This window comes from Carassius gibelio, chromosome B15 (genome assembly GCF_023724105.1).
Source record: "Carassius gibelio isolate Cgi1373 ecotype wild population from Czech Republic chromosome B15, carGib1.2-hapl.c, whole genome shotgun sequence".
NCBI classification, from domain to species: Eukaryota; Metazoa; Chordata; class Actinopteri; order Cypriniformes; family Cyprinidae; genus Carassius; species Carassius gibelio.
The window spans coordinates 11443906-11469562 of record NC_068410.1 but is presented as its reverse complement, the minus strand read 5'-3'; the positions used below and the strand labels follow the sequence as shown (position 1 = coordinate 11469562).

Genomic DNA, 25657 nt, shown 5'->3' with positions numbered 1-25657 from the left:
GTTAGTGACAAGAAAGAGTGGGGTATTTGAACAAGAGAGCCTGATTTCTCAGGCAAACAGGAAAAAATTATTCTCTGCTCTTAAAATTATGGTAACACAATAAATCGTATGACCTTATGTTAATCAGATTTAGTATAAGTATTAACTTGGCCTTTGCTAAAGAAATGGCCGTGAGGAACGTGACATATATAAAGTCGGATGACTGAAGCCATAGGACAGGTCATAATATCTGTGCTCAATATCACCTAAAAGTGTGCTACACTGAAATGCTGATATGATTTTATAACGATAATTGAAATTTACTGACGCTTTCAAATGGAAGTCTCGATTCTCGGTGAGAGGAAATTGTATTATGTTGAGCGTGCACTGCGTCCATTAGTAACGGGCCATTAGTTACAATGCAAAAAGGCAAACAATTGAAGTGGCCAATTTGATGATTCTTTTTTCAATGCTATCATTGTCCCATTAATCAATCTCGGAGCATATCATTTGTGTCACATTGGCTCTAAAACGCTTTAAATTGGATTCATCTGACCCAGATTATATTGAAATCAATGAATAGTGGCTCTAAGACAAGTTTAGGAAGTTAAATGCCCCTATTAATCTCTGTGTCTGAATCCAGAGGGGTTTTTAGCTATGATGATAATCTCTTTGTAGATAGCTGTGTGTCTCTCTCAGAGACTGCAAGCATCCGCAGCTGTGAAAGGACAGCAAAGGAGAATAAAAATGCAGACTAATAGCTTTTGCAGATTTCTACGGTCATCCGTTTGACATACTTAAACTACGTTCACACAGCAGTGTTAGTCCCCAAAATTAAATTATATATTAATAAATGTATTATTATATTATATTAGCATTAACATGATTTGTCCGTCATGGACTGTGTGATTCCGCCACTTCATGTGAATTATTTAATAATAAACTTTTGATCTACATTTATTCGTGTGCACTCAGAATAACGAAAAGTTGTGCTTTTGTAAAATAATTAAAGCAAACTGGATGCACTTTCTGACCTCTCGGACTCTCTTCTGACCTCTCGCATTTGACTTTGAAACACTGTGTATTCTTGCCTCATTACAGACATGAAAAATATATCTATAGACAGTGAAACTTTTAAATGAACCAATTCAAATATTATCAGATTATGTAATCCATATGAAACATGCATACTGTGGAGATGGCGAGTCAGTTTCGCAGACTTCATCTCTTAAACCGAAAACGGAAAGCACATGCAGTGTACTTGCTGTTTTTCCCTAAGACATTTACAGTTATTATATTTGCCTTTTTTGCATGCGCTTGAGCACTTTTATTAATAAAAGTGTGACTAATAGTAGACTAATGCTTGAAATGAACGACTTCTAGTCGACCAGAAAAATCTTTAGTCGAGGGCAGCCCTACTATAAATATAATTTATTTTAGTTGATGGATACTACACTACTTGATATTTTTCCTTAATAAAACTCTTTCAAAACTATAGGAAACCAACATATAACTATAACCAACTACAAATTTTTATGTTTTTTTTTTCTTTATCGTGGACGCTATTATTTGTTATTTACACACACACGACCGATTTCAAACACTGCTTGGAACAAATTCATGTCTGTCTGACTTGGTTTTATTTATTTTCACTAGACTGTCCAGCAGCTGCCCTGTGATTGTGTGTTTGTATTTGTGATGTGGCTCTGAGACAGGGTTGTTACTGGCGGCTGGCCGATATTGAGATGCAGCTCTGGGCACACGTTCATGTCTGCGGTGGGTTCTTACTGCTTACTGGATTGTGTTGTTGACACGCATACTGTAATCCAGCCCTGGGTAAGCCAGCAAACTCCAACTCCAACAGTGGGCTGAGACAAACCACGGGTCAGTTTTGCCACACAACTCTACTTGTTGGCCAATCTGGACTTCCAAATGGCCATAGCATGATTTAAGACTTGTGGGATGATTCCATCAATCACTGGTGGATCTGAGACACTAAGCCTCAGCTGCAGGATTGACCTTCCAGACATTGAGAATCGGATGTGTATCACACACAAAGCGAGCCTCCTGCTCCAAGACATTATTATACTATCTTTAAAACATTATGTGCAATATGTCCACCCTGACCTCAAGCCACAGCGCTGTGGAGAAGTGGCTCAAATGGCAGCTGTTTGGGAACACGCTCAAAGTACAGGCTGGATTTGCAATCGTCACGGCTTCACTCAGAGATCACTCACTGTCTGTGAAAGTAATGACAAATTAAAAACCTCCCTGGCTCTTCATCACTCAGAATCAGAACTGGAAAGTATAGGATGTTGAGAGACACCACAGCTTTTTTCATTTATGGTTTAAGTACTTCCATGTTCCACAATTTGCGGTTTGATGTCTTGGCAGCTTTGTAAAAACTGATATGTGCATGTTTGGAAAAAGAGTTGTTTCCTCGACATGGTGTCCACGCTGTTTTATCCACTGTTTGCATGCTTGTAAATTATAAATGAGGAGTAAAATGACATTTTTTCCAATATTAAAAACGGGGAAACAAAGAAAAGGGTGAATTTGAGAACTTTTAAAAATGAGATGTTTTAACAAGTAGGTATAAAACGCTGAGCTATCGGAACATGAACGCATCTTTTTGATTTAGATTTTTTGGCCATTTTATTTTTGTATTTTTGACTATTTATTATTATTGATTACTCTTAATGATTGGCTAGTTGTTTTATTTCTCTCTCTCCCTCCCTCTCTCTCTTATTATTTGTTTGTTTCCAGTTTTGATGCGTTTTATTTTCCACATGTTCTTAGTGCCAATTAAATCCTTAAAACTTGGACGTAATTTGTTTTCTTATTTTCCTTTTTGAAAAGTTGTATCTATACATTCATCTCCTCTACAGCATTGTTACTATATCCATACATATGCAGACGGATGTTTTTGGCCATTGTGTATTATAGCCTGCGCATTGTATTGGACAGTCAGAATCCAGGATTGGAACTATCTAGCCTTTCTGAGATCAGAACATCAGTCAATATACCCGACTCAAACCCTTGTTTTCACAGGAGCTGTGTTACATTAGTAGCAGAGCCAATAGCACTATGCACTGAACATTTTATTGACAAACCGTATGTTCATGCTAATCTATGATGCATGATATAATCACTTCTTGTGAAGCGGCAGACAGTCGGTCGAATTAAGAGTCAGACGCAGCAAATCATTAGTGGTTGCTTCTAAAGCCAATTGTTTTGTCAATGAAGCACAAGCTATTGATCATCTTCATTTATATGGAGTGCGCGATCAGCTCCGCGTCAGTGTCAATAATCTGGCCTCTTTGATTTCAAGTTTCATCTATAGTTAGACTCCTGACATCCTTAAGTTTATTACTGACGTTTGAGCAACTTGTGTACATTTAGCCACGGCTCCAACAGAATACCTGACTTGTTAGAATGGTATTCTGATCCAGACCCACTGGGTTGGGCAGTGCTGATGCCATGCTTATTACCACAAGACTAATATCCTGTGGAAAGCAAAGTGCCCAGCACAGCGTCTTACCAGAAACATTCTGTTAAGATGGTTAATATGGCAGGCCAGGCTGTGCCAGTTGAGTGCAGAACCCCTAATGAGGATTAATATCTGCCTTTATCACGAGCAGCAGCCACTGCTTTCACTTAACTCCCATCTCCTTGATGAAGGTAGAGAGGAAATAACTACAGAATGGCCAGTGTGAGAAAGTTTTCTGGTGGGTCTTGATCTTGTAAATGTGTTTTGGGAACTAAAACATTAGGTTTTGTGTTATTGCAAAGTACAATAAAAAACTACTAGTCTTTTTTGTTTGTTTTATTTTGTTTTACTTTGCTTTGCTTTGTTTTTGTTTTGTTTGATTAGTTTTTTTGTGTGTTTTAGTTTTTTTGTCTTATTTTACTAATCCTTTTACGTTGTTTTGTTTTCTATGCTTTTTGCATTTTTTTTAGTTGTTGTTTTGTTTTCAGCAACAAAAACTTTTTTTAAATGTTTTGAAAGTCTTTCTAGCTCACAAAGGCTGTATTTACACAATGCTCACCAAGGCTGTATTTACTTAAAATGTACAGTAAAAAACTAAACAAAACCGTAATAATGTGAAATATTATTGATTCAAAATAACTGTTTTTTGTTTTAATATATTTTAATTGTAATTTATTCCAAAGCTGAATTTTTAGCAGTAGTGCTGTCTTCAATGTCACTTTATACCCCTTTAGATATTATTCTGCATCCTTGGTGAATAAAAGTATTAATTCATACTAATTTCATTGATTATTTGTCATTAATTTGTGAATAATATGTAAAAAATAAAATATGTAAAAATGTATAAATCATATGGTTACGTATTATTTAAGGCTATTTCGACTAACTAATCACTGCTCTCTCTGGGTTTTGCAGGACAAGTCCCCCTTATTGTTGTGTGGATCTTTATTCTTTGAGGACAGGAGAGATGGTCAAGTCCATACAGTTTAAAACACCCATCTATGATCTGCATTGCAACAAAAGGTGCGTTTGCACAAATTCATTTTCCTTCATTTTACCTTGTAATCATTTTAAACACAGCATTAAGTTTTAATAAAAAAAAAAATTCTGAATCAATCTCTATCCCTTGATGACCATAGGATCCTCGTCGTTAGTCTTCAGGAAAAGATCGCTGCCTTTGACAGCTGCACCTTTATGAAAAAGTTCTTTGTCACAAGTAAGTGCTTTCACGTTATAGATGTGTCTGCTGAACTTGACCCTTCTTGACCTTCTCTAGTCTCCGACGCAACTTTTCTTTGCGTCTTTGATCTGCAGCTTCGCAAAACAGGAAACCTAGTCTTGATTAATCCTCTTTGCACACTGACTTCATTAAACCCACAAACCCCACATAACCCTCATACGTGCTGTCACACCAATGGAGCCGTTTTTCCTTGTGTCACTCCTCACAGCTATACGATATCAAAGCTCATCCACAACTCCACAGGCCTGACTGTTTACACAAATGGCTTTTGTTTTATAATATGTCAGAACTGGACATGACCAGAAACGTCTGTGTGAAGCTGCCATCGTGCAGCATAAACAACAACAAACAAATGCATATTGTCACTCAGCCCAGCTCTAGCACATAAAGAGCAATCCTCTACTCCAGTCTAGACCAGGGGCGAAATCCAAACGGCTTTTTTGCACCCTTGAAGTAGATGCTGCTCACAAGGTCCCAACTCTCATGTGCGTGACTGGTCTTCGTATATGGTTTCAGAAGAATAAACTGTCCATGTCATCATGTGAAACCAGGCCTCTGCTGCCCACTTAAGCAATCGTTTGTTGTAAATTGCCATTAGTGTTATTTTAATGGATCTCATTATCTATTCGACTTCCCTGTCAACGTCTGCGCCACAGGAAACGGGTTGGTCAATAACCCTTTACATCATTAATCGCTTCTTTAAAGCTTCCATAACATAGGAAGAACAAGACTAGATGGATTTTTTTAAAGCCCATAATTATTATAGTTAACTAAGCTATTGCAAAGAGCATACATTTGGATTTGTGCTGAATGAGAAAGATATGTGAGCCTAAGTTTATTTGTATAGCACATTTCTAACCCTGGAAGTTTTGGTTTCACTTTAAATGAAATTGACTCTTTTCTGAATACTGTTAAGTTATTAAGATTTGTTGTGGAGTGAGGAGAACTAAAATACATGTTCTTAGCGTTTAGAATGTTTGTAAATAATTCATTTTATTTTACATTTCATTTGATTACATTACATTTTAGTATTTTTTACGTTTATTTCTTAATATAATGATAATCAGAATGTATTCTAATTTTTGTCTAGTGTAGATCTGAAATGTCATAACTTTTTTATTGTATGCTTTGTGTTATTTTTTCCGAGATCGTTGTGAGAAAAGCCTTAATAAATAACTAATATAATTTTTTTTTTTAAAACACTATTTTTCTTTTCTGGAAAATACAGTACGTGAAATAATATAAATATTACCTGATATATAAAAACAAGAAATAAACTAAATCAGCTAGTTGCCAAGGAAATAACTTGGTGTACTAAAACAAACAAAATTAAAGCTGCAAGAAATAAATGAAAAAAATGAAGAAAAACTATTTAAACATAAAAAAGTATAAAAATCACAGAAATACAACATTAAAATGAAAATATAAAATATGAAAATAAACAAATAATGATAAAATCTATAATTGGTTCTCTGTGATACTAATCGAGACTGCCAAAGATATCGAATAATACTTAATATGGAGTTCTTTTATATGCTATGTGCCCCACTGGCCTGTATGTTGTTTCTTATTACTTTTATGTTTTATTTTGGGTGGAAGCATTGAATAAGGTCTTCTCTTTCTGGCTGTGAGATCACAAAACAATGGTGAAAATCCCCCAAGTCCGCCTCACAGGATGTGTTAAACATACGTTATCTCACTGCATTGACTCCCTTCACTTTGGAAAGGCACAAACGGCTTTTGCATTACTGCGCTTGTGGTTTACCTCAAGTCCCATTCACCCGAGTTTCAGATCCAGTCTCTACACCCTAAATTACTGTCTGCATATATTTTATATTCACTCCATGCTATAAATTACTGTCAGTGCACTTCACACTGTGATGTGCACTTGCATAACCTTTACGTGTGCAAAGGCAGAGAAAGATGTTTGGTGTTTCTGTGCCTATTTATTAGGTTTAAGACCTTATCTGATTTGCTTTTGCTCGCGCGTTTGCCCTGTTTGTATGTGTCCCACATGTGATGTACAGCTACATTATCATGGCATGTGGGATCAGTACAGATTTTATGGCTGTATTGCTCTCATGGGTCAATCTGTCTGGCAGTTAATAAGCTGAGGAGCCATCCTACTGTCACCAAATGCCATAACCCTTATTTAACCTCTGGTATTACGCAAAGCCTAAGTTCTAGTAAAACACAGTCTTGGGTGAGATGCTGCTATGATGGATAATTGATGTGTTCTTTGTGCTGCTATTTAGTTTATCTCTTGTTATATTTGTGTGTTTTCCTTTGTGTTGCAGGCTGCTACCCCTGTCCTGGGCCCAACCTCAACCCTATAGCTCTGGGAAGCCGGTGGTTGGCCTATGCTGAGAACAAGGTAGTACAAACACCCAGTATTTTAAACAAATCTGAATGCACCAAAAATACCTTGTTTATTTCTTTATTTTTAGTAACACATTTTGTTGTGCCCCATCCAGATGTTTTTAAGCACAAGAACATGGCCTTTGTTAATGCTCAACAACACCTAATAGTCTGCCTAATAGTTCAGGCCTTCCTTGAGATGGATTCGTTGTTGATAGTTTGTTGTTTTGCTTAACCTTAAATCAAACTACAGCCTTCTTATGAATGTTTTTATTTCTTACGTACTGCCCATATTATTATAAAGACAATGTGTGCCATATCAATATGAGCTAACAATATAATATGACATATTATTATTAAGTAGACCCTTGATTCACCATCATTTATGTAATGGGTGCGGTTTGTTTGCCTTGGAGAGGCCACTTGCTGCTTAATAATGGACAGATGGGACAGTGTGTCTGGGCAAAGGTAATGAGTTTCTGGCCAATGGTAGTTGAAGTGTTGTATAGGTCTGGGACATGGACCCTAGAGGGAGTGCATCGTAGAATGGGGCTGAAGAACTGTTTGTTGTCCTAATGGCATCCTCCTCCTCCTCTTACTCACCGTGCCCGTCTGCAGACGTCGTGGCGCGGGCTGTGACAGGCCTCTGTGGGTTAATGAGTGCTGGGGAGCTGAAAGGTTCTGGTAGATAATGTGACTCTGTTCTGTCTCTGTTTGTGTGTGTGTAGCTGATCCGGTGTCATCAGTCCCGTGGTGGGGCCTGTGGAGATAATGCCCAGTCCTACACTGCCACTGTCATCAGTGCTGCTAAAGTGAGTATGCGCTTCTTACCGCTGCTGTGACCAGTCACAGTCTTCAGCACGTGGACGTTGTGTGAAGAAGTATTTGCCCACCTGAGCCATAAATAAATGTAAGATCGCTAGATTAAGCAAACTTTTATAGTAGTGCATTCCACCCCAAATAAAAATCTTTTGAAACATTAATGGGTTATTAAGGGAAAAAAGTAAAACCTGTCTAGTTTAGAGAAAAGCATTGTTTATTTGTCTAATCCACCCATTCTAAATCCATGTATTTTGAGTGGCTTTAGTGTCCAAATAGGATTTGAGGCCACATTGACATATGTTTGATCAATTCTTGAGATTATTTCAGTTGTGTCTTGTTGACTTGTTTGTTAGCATTATTCATTTTGTTTTATATGATTAAATCCAGCCATTCTTTTGTCAAATCCGACATTTATAATTGTTGGTGCACTGCATTTAAAAATCATTTTTAATGTTGTTTTATTTTATTTTTTTAAATGTTGCGCTTTAAGGACATTCAGTATGATCACACTTTTCTTTCTAAGATACGATTGGTTTAGTAATCCTTAGCTGCGTCACATTAATTCATGATAAACCTGTTTACAAGGCATGGAATCATCTTAAATCTTTTAAGTTTTATCTGGCTCTTGCAATTGTGTTTTTTTTATACTTGTGTATTTTCAGTCATGCTTTCTTTCCTGTTTGCACTGCTCTAAATGAAGCTAGTAATGTGTGCTGTTCCACTCACTTTATTCATATATAGCATCCTAGAGCAGTCTTGGCGTATTCCTCAGTGATTCAGAGACCCACTAGAGTTCATTTAGTGGTGCCAGAACCTTGGTGCTTAACCTTTCATATGGTTCCAGTCTCCTCTCCTTGTTGCTTAATTGATTTATTAAGCCCACATCTGTATTCCCTGGCTGCCGGCCTGATCACTGCCTAACGAGCGCTAACGGCTTACGTGAGAGAAGTACCATTAGCCTTAATGGCGGTATACATCAAAAGGAGCACAGCAAAGGTTAGCAGAGAGGAAAACAAGGTTAAAAAAGCCTTGATACGCAGACAGGCCGTCTGCAGACGGGGCTGTGATTTATAACCATCTCCTCCACTCTGACACACGGTCCCTGTGCTGAGTGGCTCTGAGTGCGGCCGTCTGGGGGCCAAGGGGCCATCTCCCATCAATCCTGTAACACAATCACAAAAAAGGAGGGGGTGGGCGCCTTTTGCAAAAATTGAATTCTTGCAAGGCACAGATTGTGTAAATGAGTGTGATGTGACCAAAAGAGAGATGTCATTGTGCCAGCCACAATTCTGCATGAGCGGGGTGCCCCAGGGTTCCGTTTTCAGACCTCTGCCGTTGTGAACTGTGTTTGGGGTAAGTGGATAGCACAGCTTAAGTTGGGTCTCCTCTAGTTCTCACTTAATGGAGTGAGCATTGCTCTATGTGTGTGTCTGTCTGCCAAGGCCCCGGAGAGCTTAATCAGGCATTCAGGCCAAGCGGCAGCGTCAATACCTCGTGGCGCCTGTGTTTGTTGGGCCCTTTGGAGAATGCTCTGACAAGCCCACTAACTGACTGTGTGTAAATTGCTTTGCCCCATCAATTATTAAGAGAAGCGTTTGCCTCCTAATTGATCAACACTAATGTGTTTTCTAATCACTGCAGTTAGAGTTTTTAGTGCTAATCCAAACAGTCCCCATTGATCAGGGTCGGTGAGGGGAGGGGCCCACCGGCTGGTGGCAGACACAGGCACTGACCGCCGTGCCAGAAATCGGACCTCTCTTCTCAGCTCTCTGCTCAGAGTAAACATCAACACTCACTAGCACAAATACTAACCGTTAGACTACACGGCTAACTCACACACCTGTCTGTTGACATTGCCTCAGACAACACTGGATGCAAACATGTTTTTTAGGTCATTGCTCAACAAAATGTCTGGATGTGCAAACATTGTTTGCATTATTGATTTGAGTGTTGCAATAGTACTTATGTTTAGCTGGCACAAATGTTGCTGAATTAAAGTTTTTTCTTTCAGCCTTCTGCATGAATTAATGTTGTACTCTTGTACTAAAATGTATCGCATGGATGGATCTTTAATGGGATAGTTCACCCAAAATGAAAATTCTGCCATTGAGTTTCTCACCCTCATGGATTTCCAAACCTGTAAGACCTTCAATCATCATTGGAACACAAATTAAGATATTTTTGCTGAAATCTGAGTGCGTTCTGACCCTGCATAGACAGCAACGCAACTGAAATGTTGCATGAAACTGAAAAGACCCAGAAAGGCTAAGGACATCATTAAAATACTACATGTGACATCAGTGGTTCAACTGTACTTTTAAGAAGCTACAAGAATACTTTTTGCAATGCAAAGAAAACAAAAATGATGGCTTTATTCAACAATCTCTTCTCTTTCGTGTCAGTCTTCGACACGTGTTCACTAGAGTAACGCAACACATGCATGTGGTGCTGCTGCCTGAGCCTTGAATGTGTCCGGAGCATTTCTGTCTATATGCAGGGTCTGAAAGCTCTCCGATTTCAGCAAGATATATATCTTAATTTGTGTTCCAAAGATGAATTTAATTGCCCAAACTTTATTTCTTTTTTCAGTTTTATTTTTAGTAAAAAAAAAAAAAAACCTACATTACTATCACTACTATCTTTTTGATTTTTAAATATATTTACAGTTTGTGTCTCTGTCTTCCTGTCAGACATTGAAGACGGGCCTGACAATGGTGGGGAAGGTTGTGACCCAGCTCACCGGTACACTCCCATCAGGGGCAACTGACGAGGACAGCACTGCCCATAGTGGCACCCGCCGCAGCCCTCACCAGCCTGGTGTGGTCACCATCATAGACACACACTCTGTGGGAGAAGGACAGGTATGAAATGCTCACTCATACATAATAATCTGTACATTTCTTTCCAGGGATGAAGGTTTGTGAATGATGGGATTTCTAGCATGCAACGGTATCACAACAGTATGTCTGTTTATGGTACTTTCTTCATCCATCTGACCTTGATCCGAAAGAACCCGGATTCATTCCCCTTTTCTCCGAGATAAATAATCCATTAATCCTATTCATAACTCATTCAGTATTAGTGCTTCTTTTGGCCCAAGGGGTTTGTCATCACATTGTCATAAGAGCACATGCTTCACCGTTCGTTCACAGACTCCGTGCCAGGCCGCAGTCTCCTGATCTCATGATTTAACCACTTCCTGTGGCTGTTTCCCCCTTGGCTGGCAGCACCATAGTCTTTTCGCATGAGATCACAGGCAGGTCATTGCAGAAGCATTACGGAGAAGGTCTATTTTTTCTTCTCTTTTCCTCCAAGGCCTGAATGTGTTAAAAGAGGACATGTAGGTGTGTGACATTTTAATAGAGCACTAAGTTTAAAGGCTAACTTTAATATTTGCAGTTCCTCTGTTCAAGGATTTTTACTTGGAGGAAGTTTAAGTTGGAACAGGTTTCATTATCCTGTTGATTCTGACCCATGTAAATAGATCCTCCCATTTAGTGGGCTGTGAAAAATGTGATCGCTAATCCCTCGATTCCCCAGAGAGTCTACCGCGACCCGATTGATGTGTTACTCTTATTTAGAGGTGTGGTTTATTGTGCTTATTTATAAACCTATACCACTCTGATTTACCAGAGTCAACACTTTCTAAGAGAGGTTTCCTGTGTTTATATCGCCATCCGCTCCAAAGCGAACCTCACAAGACGCTGCGCTCCTCCCAAAGCGGACTACTCATGTTTTTAATATTCACACAAAGCATCTTTATGGAATTTACTGTCAGTGCCATTCTCCCATGACTCCAGCAGTGGTCTTGGCATTTTTTCCCCTTCTCCCACACTCCCAGTCTCAGGGGACACAGCCCACCCCCTCATCAGCATCATCCACCTCTTACAGCTCTGTTTTTCCTGCAAGATGTTTATTTGCTCTTTGGAGCTATCCACACACAAATACTTTTCCGAAGCGATAGTATATTCCTGTACGGAACAACATTGTCTGTTTTTGCCCCTAATAAAAGAGATCTGGTTTGTGTCACAGGAGCATTTTTTTGCAGTCTGAAATGAATGTCTGGGTTTTAAAGCAAGGCTGTTTTTTGTTTGGACTGGATCCTATTAAAAGCTGCCTTGCTCCTTAATGCAACACTCCGCTACATTTATCACTCTTCTCTCCGGCTGTCTCATGTCTGGGCTTAGTTATAATCTCTTTCATGAGCAAACTTAACAGAAGGCCACTGACCAGAGAATAGTCCCTTATGAGCAACACACTCTCCCTTTTCTTTCTTTCTGTTTTGCTTTGAGTTTCAGAGGCTATTTGAAAGATATCAGAATTTATATTGAATTTTAATATTTACACCCATTTTGGAGAAATGTTTTGATATATTTAAAATGCAAAAAAAAGTACTACTTTTTGTTCAGTTGTTTTTTTTTTTTACATATTTGAACATGCTTATTTTTTATTTTTACTTTTGTACTTTTTGTCATTTTTATTTATGTATTTTTTTTTTTTTGTATATTTAATATTTGGTTTATTGAATAAATAAAGAAAAAAATGAACATCGTTTATTCTTTCACTTCTTTTTTTCCCTCTTTCTTTTTTTTTCTTTCTTTTTTTGTAGTAATGTACATGTGGATGAGTTACGGATTCGCATTACAGTTCTTTTAACTGGGAGCTATTAATCTCTTTGGGGTATCAAAACGTGAAGAGATACTATAGAGTTTCTTCCTGCTGTGTTTGTTTTAACTCCTTCAACATGGCACTTTTTCTTCCTGTCTGATACAGAACTGTTGCTCTGTGGGCTTTGGCAGAATATGCACACTGATCACAGTGGTCATGTGGTTTAGTCTTTATTTCTTTGAAACCGTGTTCATAAGACTCACCAACGTATTTGTGGACATCTTTTAAAAAAATGTCTATTTGAATTCCATAATGAAACTATTTTGCCGAACATGCGTCATTTAAAGCTAGATTGTTCCAGTGTGGATTGAAGTAGACACAAGGATAATTGTTAAGCACCCGCAAGTGGACAAGATGTTTAAGGTTGAATGACATGATGGGGAATGGATGATGATCATTAAAAAAACACACACACACGGAAACCTTTTCAGCTCCATACAGTGGAACACAGCTTGGTACAAACTTTGTTTTAAACAAAATGCCAAAACGCATCTTTGTAAAACTGATTAAATCTTTTGTAACTGTGAAGATCAGATTGCACGGGCCACTGTAGAGCTAATGACCAGCTATGTGTCTAAAACACTGAGACGGGAGGTAAACAAGAAGTCAGCTTTTATTTATGTAGCTCCGTCAACTTACTGTAGCTTGATTGTGTGTTTTCTGGGTGTATATGTTTCAGGTTCTTGTTAGTGAGGATTCTGATGGAGAAGGAGTGATTGCGCATTTTCCAGCACACGATAAGCCTATATCCTGCATGGCGTTTAATCCGAGTGGTAAGTGAACACCTCATTTTGATGCCTCACTGAGTCCTACCAAAGCACAAAACTCTAGGCACTTGGTTGGCAGGCGTTTACATGGTCTTAAAGGGGACGCGTTATGGCTATCCCTCGATTCTTTTGAATTAAAACAGCTTGATATAGAATGCAGATTTATTCAGTTCTCAATGCAAAGTTTTCTTCATAGTCCACCCAGAGCATTAATATAAACTGTATTGACCTGATATCTGATAACTACCACTGTACTGCACTGGTATGTGCAAGTTAGACAATCATAAAAGAGTGCATTTTCACATAGAAGTCTTAAAGGTACAGTACGGGTAGTTAAGATTCTGTCATCATCTATTCATCTTTCTGTCTTTCCAAACCTCTATATTTCTTGCCTTTGTGGAACACAACTGGAAGTATTAAATAGAGATGTTGACTTCGTTTCAATATGGTCTTTCAAAGTCACATTTTATTGTTGGTTGAGCCCTTCCTTAAATTCTAAGGCTGAAAAATGGTCACTTAAATCGAAAGTTTGACACTTTTTAATGCAGAAAAGGTTGTATAATATTAGAAGTGGATTCCGAATGATACAAAAGAGAAGGAGATGGCGGTGTCAGTCATGTCACCTTTTTACATGTAACCTCATCTTGTTCTGTAAACGGTACTGTCTGCTTGGCGCTTAAGATCTCTTGTTCTGAAAAGTAGCCATTGTGTGTCTCCTGATGAGTATACCCCCAGGCACATAGGTCACTGTCATTTCTCCCTCTTTTTCCTCTTTCTCCATCCTTCTCTTTCTTCCCTCTTGTCTCTCCTGAACACGTAGTGGAATATTTAGTGATCATTGATCTTGTTCATGTCTGTCTCTCTTGAAGTGTATTAAGGCCAACAAAGCCCTCTGTCTCTGAAATACCCCGAGCACTGAACAGGTACAGTTTCATACCTTAAAGATGAGAAGAGCAGTGCTATTCAGAAGGCGTAGGACGGGCTCATAATTCTTCGTGCATTTAGACAGCCAGGTCACAACCTGTTTTAGTCATTATAAGGGCCGTTATTCATTACCATTTTGCACCTTGATTTTTAAAAATCTATATTCAGCCTCTATTTCATTTTATGATTCTTTCTTGCTTGACCACCATGGCTTTATCTCGCTAGGCTATGGCTTCAACTGTTTCTTGGATTTTATGGGAAAAATACAGTAAAACCGTGGCAGCGTTGTCCTCAACCCGCCCTTGGACTAGCATCTTGGCTCATTGTGATAGGCAGTTATCTGATCACCTTTCAATTTTACATATAGTCATGTTTGTTTCTCCGGATATCCAGTCCAGTCACAATGGCTCATTGTGAGGTGTGTGTCACAGATCGAGAGTCCTTCTAATAAGAAGGTGCTGAAAGCTAATGATAGCCATTGCCCTAAGTGAAATCTTTCACATATCTGTCCTTACTAAGAAATACTATGGGAGACTGTGTACATTAGTACACCGCTCCAGGTGCAGATGATTTTTGCATCGGGTTACTAAAAGATTGTAAGGAAATGGTGCATATCTTGGTACATCAAAACATTCCTGATTGATGTTCTGTATCAACCGCACAGTATTGAACTGATGCCAAGTCATGCCACAGAGCTCGTGCCTGTGAGCTGAGACTGAGCTTGGGTGCAGTAATATTATAAAGAGGATTTATGCAAAGAGCAGTTTAGAGCAAGTACATATAACTTAATCATTTATGATTGATTAATTAATTAAAATATTTGATTTCTTATTATAAAATACAACTTTGTGGACTTTGACTTGGATCTGCTTATTTTTTTAATTAAATGTATCTTTATTTAAAATAATTTATTTTAATTACAGCTCTATACTGTTATTGTCATTGTCTAATTTATTTCAAATCCTTTCTATTTCTAATTTAAGAGAAACTTTTTATATTTAAGTATAGTGAACAAACAAAAAAATCTAAGTCAGAAGATTGTCTATATACATATATAATTATTATTTATTATAAGTGATTTCTGAAGTTATCTATTACGACTAACCACTAAAAAATTTTCTTTCTGTAATATTTTATTAAATCCTTTTCATTTCTTTCTTCTCAGTTTCTGAAGCCCCATATTTTTACCTTCTAATTTTTCAGTATTATCGAGCCATTGCATTTTTGAGTTGAGTATAAGATTTTAAGAATTTCACCCTTCTAATTAGATTGTCCTGACCTCATTTTCGAGGGGACATGTTTGTCTCTAGGTGGCGCTATTGGTTAACCTTTAGACCTCATAGTTGCAAGCCACCTTTTCCCCATTAGCATGTGTGCAACAGAAGGTGTAGGTGGAGGTGAAGTCACTGTCCCTGTCCCATCACTAGGGTCAACTGCACTGGAACTTTCAGCCCAGTAGTCCTTTCATCTTCATAAGTCAGTCAAAAGTGCTTTGGATCACGGGGCAAAGCAAACATACAGTCAACAATCAAGGCCTGCTCAGGGACATTTACTTGTACAAATATTAGTGCAAATGTGTGTTTTTCTTAGATCAACAAAGAATTGAAGGTCACAATAAAAACAAGTGTGACTGCATAACTGGCCTATCAGTCTGAAACGCTGCAGAGAGAATTATGTGAAGAGCTCGATCATAATTGTGTAAATGCATGTGTGAGAGCCCACAGCAGTATTATCAGTAAAACTGTGAAGAAAAACAATCATATGCCATAATTTTCCAGCCAAAGCGTGTTAATGATTTGATGGCTAAAAATGTTGGTAACACTTTAGCATTAGAGAGCCATTCTCACTATTATCTATTGGTTTATTAGAATGCCTAGTAATAACATATTGGCTGTTTATTAGTACATATAAAGCACGTGTTCTGCTTGACCATATTCTACATCTCTAATGCTACACAGTCCCTAAACTTAACAACTACCTTACTAACTATTAATAAGCAGCAAATTAATAGTTTATTAAGGCAAAAGTTGTAGTTAATGGTTCATTAATAGCAAGAGTTGGACTTAAAAATAAAGTCTGAAAATTATATATAATTTTTAGATAATTTTGTGAACTAAATTTTTTTTTGACACACACACACAAAATGTTGGTAAACATATATTCATGATTTATTATACTTTTTTTTAAATATGTACACTACTACTCAAACGTTGTTGAACGAGCTCTTATGCTCATCAAGGCTGCATTTATTTGATCAAAATACAGTAAAAAACAGTAATACTATAAAATATGACTTCTATTTTAATATATTTAAAAATCTAATTTATTCCCATGATATTGAAGCTGAATTTTCGGCAATCATTACTCGAGTCTTCAGTGTCACATGATCATTCAGAAATCATTTACAATATGCTGATTTGTTGCTCAAGAACCATTTTTTGTTGATTTTGAAAACAGTTTTGTTTTTGGTAAACTGTTATGACCCTTTTGTTACAACTCTTTGAATTTATGTGAAATCTTATGTAACATTGTTTTTTTTTTTTTTTTTTTTTTTTTAACAATCAGACTTAATCGATTGAATTCCTTAATAAGAGTGTTAAATACAAATCCTTCAAGGCTAACTGAAAAATATTGTTGAATACTGACCTGTGTTTGAGAATCACAGCTTTTTGGTTTTTCATTCTGTAATGTTTCGGTTACTCTTTCACTGAAATTTTTTGTCCCAGCCTAGGAAGGCCCCAGTCCTGGTCCCCCGAGTGGTGAGGCCCCAATCTGGCCCTTTGTCAGGCGTCCTCTACCCTCATGTGAGAAGTGCTTTGGGGCGGCTTGTTTTATATAACAGCGGGGTGCTGTAGACTTCAGACAGTTTAACCTTCACCTGTCAACTTTATTCAGAAATAATGGGATGTGTCTGTTATCACCTCATTTTCTCGGGCATAAATCGAAAGGGCTATAATAATTGTTTTGAGTTATGAAATCGTTTGGCACCAGGAAGGCTGGAAGAAATCCTCATAGTCCTCGATACAGAAAAAAGCCTCTAAATATGCTGCTGACTAACAAGGTTCCCCGAGACTTGTGTTCACATGCATGCTGTAATTTACGTTCTTGACATCATTAACACATGATCAAAACCAGCTCTTTGAGATTCGCAAGAAATGCCTCCTCAGCACTGTGAAGGAACGTAAACGGCGGCTTGATTTTTTTTTAAAATGAGAAGTTTAACCTCGTCCGCCTAGCCTGACTTGTCCAAACTTAACTATGTTTAAGCCACAGTTGAAAGTGTCATTCTGGCCACAGGGATGACCGCAGCTCCATCCGGACGGTTTTGATTTCAGAAAGGGAAAAGGCAGACTTGAAAAGAAACAATGTGGCGACTTGACATTGACTGGAACGTGCAAACCTCCACAAAAAAAAAAAAAAAAAAAAAATCAAAAGCACTTATGTAAGAAATCCAACTCAACAGTGTGTGTTGGATGAAAAACAGAAAGGCGAGGGTAGAAAATGTTGGCCAGTTTGGGTAGCTGGCGCTTGTGCTGTGGTGTTGGAGCTTCTATTCATAGGCGCATAATTAAAGGATGCTGCTCCGAAAAGCGGCGTGCAGGACTCACTTTAGCCAGAGTATCTGTTTTTCACTCCTTGTCCTCTTCTGCTCTCTCTTCTTCCATTTGAGGATGTTTCTACAAAGTTTAAATGGCGCTAAACTGGTCTTAATCGATAACAGTGAGCGATTGGTGTGAGGGTACGGTCGCGTGCAGTGCGAGGGTGGACAGGTCTCACGGCCCATGAGACTCACTGTAATTCCGCTCAATCACGGAACTGATAAGCATCAAGGAATCTGCTCTTGTTTAGCTCAGTTCATCCTGGCAAGTGTTTGCTTGCGGGTTCTTAAAGGGGAAGGGTGATCTGAAGTGCCTGTTTGTCTGTTGCGGATGTGGCCTTTCTAGCACCCACTCCCATGAGTCACTTACAAACACCCAGCTGGAATGTTTTAGATTTTAGATTCGTGTCGTCTAGAAAACAAAATGTATAGAAAAGCTGAATTAAAAAAGGTTATGATGTAAAAAAAGAAAAAAAAAGAAAAAAAGGCATATATAATTTTTTACTTTTTTTTAATGGTGACAGAGACATAACGACGTAATATGCAGTTCAGTTTTTCCTTGAGTTTGTAATAAGCCATGTCTTCTTGCAGAGGTAGCAATTAAGGATGGATCCGAACTCATATGCTTCATTGAAAAAGCTTGTTTGTGGAGTTTAGAGACTATCATTTTGTAAGATTCACACACACTTGTCTGTGGGTGTGTGTGTGTTTTAACGGGGCTGTGACCGTGTATCACATTCCATTTTGTGCCGTGTCTGAGCACAGTGGGACAGTCAGCAGGGATTAAAGGCCCAGGCTGAGATGTCGCCTTTTAATGCACATTGCAAGTAAAGAGCAGGACATTAGTGGAATTTGCCTGGAGCATGAGCTCAATTTTATAATGGCATTATGAAATCTGATGATGTGCGTATATATTGTTTTCAGTTTCTTTTTTTTTTGTCAATCTTTGAGATATTTTTCCCCATATATATCTATATATATATATCTATCTATCTATATATATATATATCTATATATATATATATATATATATATATATATATATATATATATATATATATATATATATATATATAGATAGATGTATATATATAGATATATAGATAAATAACAGGACACAGATACATAATTTTCATGTATTGATTCATCAATATGTGGTTCTTTTTTTTCTGAATTTCAAAAGTTTAACATTTACTTAGATCAAATTTACCTGAGCACTATATCAAACCATGCCATTTAACTACAGATAGTGTAAGAGTTTTAGGTGAACCAGTGGTTAAATATAGCCACATATCTATGAAATTATGCATAGAGAAACTCCAAAGAATGAACTCAGAAACACAAACATGCGCCCTCTGCACTCTGGGCACTCTTGTTTTTAGGAGGTGTTCATTTGCTCTGCCACAATACTTTAGGATCGATATTTTCACGTTCTGAAGGGTTCAAGTGCCAGTAAAACCAAGTAAAAATGCAAATGCTTTTCCAAACAGCTGTAATTTTCGCTGCTTTGCATGTAGGCGTTCTGCGCATGGGCAGTGTGAAACACAGGACGCTATAACAGGAAGAAGCTCCAGCGTATCAACTACCAAAGTCGTCTCTGTTTATCGAGCTTGGCATAAATGTATTTGCGAGTAACTGGGGTAAAACCTTAAGCTTCTTCAGTGTTTTCGTCGCAGCGCTCGCCGCTGTTTTTTACTATCTTGAGAATTCAGAGATCGACGAGACTTTCCTGACCTAAATAATTTGTCACACTGCGCATGCGTAAAATGCGTTAAAAAATTTGACGTAATTAACGACAAACAACTAATTAACGCCGTTAACGCGCTATTTTTGACAGCCCTAATATATATATATATATATAGAAATTCTGCAAAATAGCTGTTAAAATCCCTGGACACTTTTTCTTATTCTTATTTTAATTCTTTATTTTATTTGAAGTGAGGAGTTGACATTTTTATAGTCTTCAAGCAAGGATGAACAAACATGTTAACCAACAAACTATGACTGTGACAATTCATTTTTTTTTCATTTAATAGAAAAAAGTCAGTTAAGCTACAGTGTTGAAAACTGTCCAACAAACAAACTAGAAGTTGTCTCATGGCTGTTTTTAATGGTGTTTTCAAAAGGCGGTAAAAGCAGTGTCTTGTGAAGTCTGTACCTCAGTTTTATAGTTGGTAAACCTTAGACGCATTGGTTTCAAGGCTTCGATGGAAACATCCTCCCTTATCCCCCTTCCATTCCTCTTGACCTGAGAAGAGTTACTTCTCTTCTTCACCTCTAGTTTCTAGCTTGTTTTTGTAGGAAGGATTGCCTGTGTGGACCACATTTTTGCTGACAGCTTTATGCTTTTACGCTTAGAGGCTTTTTAGCAGTTGAATTAGTTTGGTTGGCCGATTGGCTTCAGTCTTCAAAATTTCCACCAGATTCCCAAGGAACATCCAACGTTAGTTTTCCAAACACCTCAGCTGCAATGAATGATCCATTGTCCTGAGAAAATCCTAAGGTCATCCCCCAAATTAAGGGCATTAAAATGAAAGCGCGGTATAAAGAATTGTGGAATCGTATTTGCTGTGGTAAATGTTTCAGAGGATTAATTAGCTAACAGAACCCTTTAAAATAAAGGATAGCGATGAAATGGAAAGAGATTATAGCGACTGTCTGTTTCCTGAGAAAGGATTACTCTCTTTCCATACTCCTCCTTTCTGCAGTCAGACTCTTATCTAGAGATTGTGGTTTAGCTCATTTATTTGGGGCTTTCAAAAATCACACAAAGGCCTATTTTAGGTTGACTAAGCTTTTTAAGGAGACTGTGTTTTTTCACCGCTGAGCGTAAAATAGATTTGTACTGCTGTCAAGCATCAACTGCATTTTGTGGCCATAGACAGATCCACAACAAGAACCTAGGAGAGTGATTTCATGCCTGCATAAATTGTTAGCTGAGGATAACAAGGCAGTGTTCACAATTAACACTTGGCAAATGCCAAATGCAATTAAAATGTTTTTTTTGCATGGTATTTAATGTTGCCATTTGGACTACGCTGTATTGTGAGAATGGTAATCAGACTGGTGTAAATAATATTGAGTATGTCTAATCATACAAAATAATTTACTAAAGACCAAGAAATTTGTCGTGGGCAACCTTTATTAACCCCAAAACTCAGTAGCCGCACATATATGGAAATCATCTTCATCTCTTATAAATAAATAGTTTTGGGGAGTAAGTAGTTACATGTAATGGGATTATGTCATTTAATTTAAAAATAAATGTAACTAATCTATTAGTTACTGAGAAAAAAATTGTAATTAAATTAACAGTTACTTGTTAAAATGTTAATGATTACAATGGTTAATGATTACGTTTGAATATTTTCTGTAAAATTTATGTTGCTTTGCCTATTTTTGATGTGCATGATGCCTTCTGCCATCTTAAGGGCATTTAGTAAAGTGTTGCTATTTTAATGCTTTTGATTTGTTCTAATTTGAATTTTCAGTGCACAGCTGAAAGCTTTAGGCTACAAACTGTCTAAGAGTTTCCACAATGGTGAATGATAGAAATGTATTCCAGTTTTTATTTTTAAGTGTGTCCAGTGCTTTAGAATTACATTTTTAGAATCTTAATTCAAGTCATGAAGGATTTTTTAAGTCTGACACACAAAATGTTTGAAAATGATTAACAGTTAAAAAATTCATTAGAAATTAAAAAAAGTAATCAGAAATAATCAACATTCAATAAAATAATTGAAATCGTTACACTACTTGTTACATTTTAAATAAAGTAACTTGTAATCTGTAACCTATTACATTTGCAAAGTAACCTTCCCAACAATATATGTTGTGTGTGTGTGTGTGTGTGTGTGTGTGTGTGTGTGTATACACACACACACACATACAACTTATCCCGGGAAAGTCTGATGCCTATTATTAGACAGAATTTCCTCCAAAAACAGCTCAGGAAACGTGAATAAAAAAGTGTGCAGATTCCGTGTGGGCCTAGTGACAACCTCCACATCCATCCTTCCTTAATGGACGTGACCTCATGGTCACCTTGGTTACGCCGATTCTCTAGAAGGCGAATTTCGTTGAAGTGTTGTATTAAAGTAATGATTGCCTCCTGCTGAGAAAAAGGCCTTTATGATCTATTAATATTCAAGCGCTTACAGGTGGTTTGGCTGTAAAGCAAATACATAAACATTCTCCTTCGTTACACTTGAATGTGGATCAAATGAACCGTGGGCACCTTTTTCCTCCTCCCGCCTACTTTTTCCCCCTCCCTTCCTCAAGCTCTCAATTGAATTGTGGATGTGGTTTCGTAGCTAAGAGCATTGAGAGCCTCTCCAAGCCAGCATGCCCACAGGAGCAGTGTACCATGCTTGAAGAGCATATCCTTGGTACCAACATGCCTAGATAAACAGTGTCCCTGGCCACACGAAGCTCTGAGACGTGCTCACAAGCCCCTTCTGGAATCCGCAGCAGTCATCCCTGCCGGCCAGAGGAGTGGAAACTGGAGACGGCATTACATCTGCCCGGCTCACCGCGAAACATTGCACAGTCACCGCGCCAGGCCCCAATCTGCCACCCCGTCCTCGACTCCGCACACACACACACAAACACGAGCCGCCTCCAGGCTGGATCAAACAGTCCAGCTTTTAGAAGTTCTCACTTAGTCTGTAAAAGATTAACAAGTTATTGACTGCATGTTGACCCATGCCGGTCTCCTCCTCTCCTTAGTACTGTTATCTGATGGTTGGAGTGAGGGTGGCCTCCGGACTAAGTGAGTGTTGCTCACTCCAGGCTTGAGTGGGCGGCTTTGATGTGAGATGTGCAACCCTGTGTGTGTGTGTGTGTGTGTGTGTGTGTGTTCCACAGCTTTCATAAACACCTCCACAAGTGCAGCATGACAGGAGAGGAGGCCGTCCAATGGACTCACAAAGGGCCACAAACACACATGCACGCACGGTCGTGCTTTTACAACTAATGTGGGCAGCCACAAGGACAAAATGCTGTGATTGATGTGTTTATTTGTTCTTTTTTTTCTTCTTCTTTGCATAAAGTTTGTGTCTGCGGTATTAGAGCGCACCGATTCCCAGCGTCCGCTCTTTAAAGGTTTATCCACATGTTTATAATTTGAGATTTCCTCTTTTTCAAAGGTCTCAGACGAGTGTTGTTAATTTGAAAGGGATACTTTTGTTTCAGTTTACGGACTTTGCCAAGTTGGAGGCCTATGCTTGTCGTGCTGCTGAGATCATTGAGTTGGTCGGGGAGAATGGCTAAGACACTTTTGAAATAAAACATGGCTCTGAGGAGGTTTCGCAGATGTTTTGTGTTTAGAGACTTGTTAAGGAGAGGACAACAAAATGATGAATGCAAGTATGAAGAATTACTCTTTAATTTTTGGTGTCGAATACCATTTTGTTTGGGGTGCCTTTTAGCGAGAAACAGCCAAACATGCTTGAAAGGATAATCTGGGTTACTTTATGTCTGCAATGTTTTGCAGTTCATATAAACGCAGGCCAACCTAACTTGCAGAAGTAAACTGCTTTTGATGACTTTCAACTTTAGTAGCTGTGAAATACAAATCGACAAACACAATAAAACTTTGTTTTTGTGTTTTTTTGTTTTGTTTTTTTACTGGGCACCATTTCGAAGTACACAAAAAATTGTTAAGTATTGCAAAAATGTAGTGCACGAGTTTTTTTTTTTTCAATATACATTATGTATATATACATATATTTATATACAGTTAGAGTGGGAATCAAGACTTTATTGGGACACTATTCTTGCAGTGCACCCAATTTGTAGCCGAGCAATGACTTTTTAAGCTAAAGAGCTTTGTTTTACTGCAATGACTAAAACACTCACCCACAGAATTAGACACTGATGCTTTTTGAAAACGGCATTTCCCATTATGAATTATACAGCTTGGTTCATTGGTCCGTTGGGTAGCTCAAATACACAAAACCCCCATTCACTCACATAATTTCTCGTTAAAAGACATAAATTACTCTCTTGCCTTGACATCGAGATGTTATAAATAGGATGTGTCAAAAATTGCTTTAACATCTCAGGTTCCTGAAATTTTATGGCTGCTTACCAGCACAGAGAAGCTCTCTTTTTAATTTAGCTTCCCACAGGCCAACCAACTGACGCCTCGTCGCGAGGCCCTGTATTTCAACAAGGCCACAAAAGCCCCATCGCTTTTCCATTCTCCACTGGCTTTTGGAGAACAGAGTGTACCATCAGCAAACTTGTGTCCCAACAAGCTGGCCAAGCCTCATCTGTCAAAGCCAGGGTGAGCGCGAGAGCGGCAGGGCGGCGGGGTGAGGGAGAGGAAGCTCCCAGATAAACATACCGCAGCGCCTAAACTCCTAATCACTCTGCGCTTCCGTTTGTAGCCTCTATAATTAGAAGGCACTCTCTTCCATGTATTCCCAGTTGACGCAAATGCTTCTTGTGGCTTGGCACCTCATTTGGGGCGTGGGTTAGTTTATGGCCAGGCCGTAACTTGGTTTAGTCTTCTGATACAGCATAAATAGCTAACCGCTGTCTAATTCACTGGCCGACTCTGTTTTTCTTTTTCATAGGCACAATCTCAGCGTGACCCTTCCTTTTCTGCCGCAACCCATCCCCCTTGCTTCCTGTCTTACCGCTCAATGAGATGGCAAAGCCACACCTAAAGCAGATGCTATTCCTAAGTGTGAAAATGAAAATATCGTGGGCAGAAATAGGACAGATGAGCTCATCTAGAACGGGCGCTGTTCCATTGTCATGTGTGCGGGAGTTCGTCTGATCTTCGGACAATATCCTCCTTTTTAGATTTGTCAGACCACCCAATAACTGCTTGCCACAAATCAGACCCCTTTGTGAACTCGGCTTTAGAGATTCAGCATTGGAAATTCACTAATTATTGTCATCCTAAATTACAGCAGTTAGATCGAGAGCCAGCGGCTAAATCCATCTTAATCGTAGTGTTGGAGAAACTTTCCAAAGCGGTAGTGACCAGACTTTCATGTGTGTGGAAAATAGCCTGTAGAGCTGTCACACTGTTTTTAGGAATAAGCTGTATGCGGCATTGCGTTGCCATGAAGGTTCACTTCAGGTTTTTTTTTTTCTAGTGTGGTTTAGTAAGTGTGTTGTTTACAGTAAGAGCTTATACTTTCTGTAGTTTCACGAACTTCAAATGAAAGTGGGAAAATGAGAGGCCCTGTCATCAGAGGTTCCACTTGGGTTCTCCTGCGGTTGTGTTTAAAACGGATCCATATACTCTTTGGCCCGGACAGCTGAGGGAAGATCTTGGCATGCAGTTAATTCTAGAACACAAATTGCAGTGGAATACGATTACCCTTTACAACCATGTAAACGTGTCTCATGAAATGCTCAGTACTTGACGCCAGTCTGGGTGCCATCGTTTTTGACTTGCAGTATGCTCTTCTCAGTATAAGCCCAGAATTGGTGCACTTAAGCAAGTACATGTTTAAATGAGATTTTTATATATATATTTAGAGTGGCACTTCCTGCCACTTTCATTGATCGATGAACATGGACTATCACTAGGCCACAATTCAGAAAGACTGAATTAAGTTTTATCCCATCACCAGTTCTCAAATCCACATGGTAAACCTCAAGAAAATGTAACAAGGGTTGGAGACTTAAAAAGCATGGAGAAACATTTCTGTAGCCTCAGTAAATAAATGCTGCATTGGTTGCTTTGACTGATCCATATTAATCCAGCATTATATTACTTTCCACTTGTGTATATATATGATATTTCTTCCATTCTTCCTGAGGCTGTGCTAATGTTTTATCCCAATTCT

The 25657-nt window shown here is 38.3% G+C and overlaps 1 protein-coding gene across 5 annotated transcripts in view; it reads left to right on the top strand.

Annotated features, from left to right (window-relative positions):
- bcas3 (BCAS3 microtubule associated cell migration factor) overlaps positions 1-25657 on the top strand; it is a 207671-nt gene that overhangs the window by 19332 nt on the left and 162682 nt on the right. For all 5 annotated transcript variants that reach the window (XM_052577234.1, XM_052577233.1, XM_052577237.1 and 2 more), the window contains 6 exons: positions 4385-4492; positions 4609-4685; positions 7007-7083; positions 7796-7879; positions 10580-10750; positions 13237-13330. In XM_052577234.1, coding sequence (XP_052433194.1) covers positions 4385-4492; positions 4609-4685; positions 7007-7083; positions 7796-7879; positions 10580-10750; positions 13237-13330 — 611 coding nt within the window. The remainder of the gene's footprint in view (positions 1-4384; positions 4493-4608; positions 4686-7006; positions 7084-7795; positions 7880-10579; positions 10751-13236; positions 13331-25657) is intronic.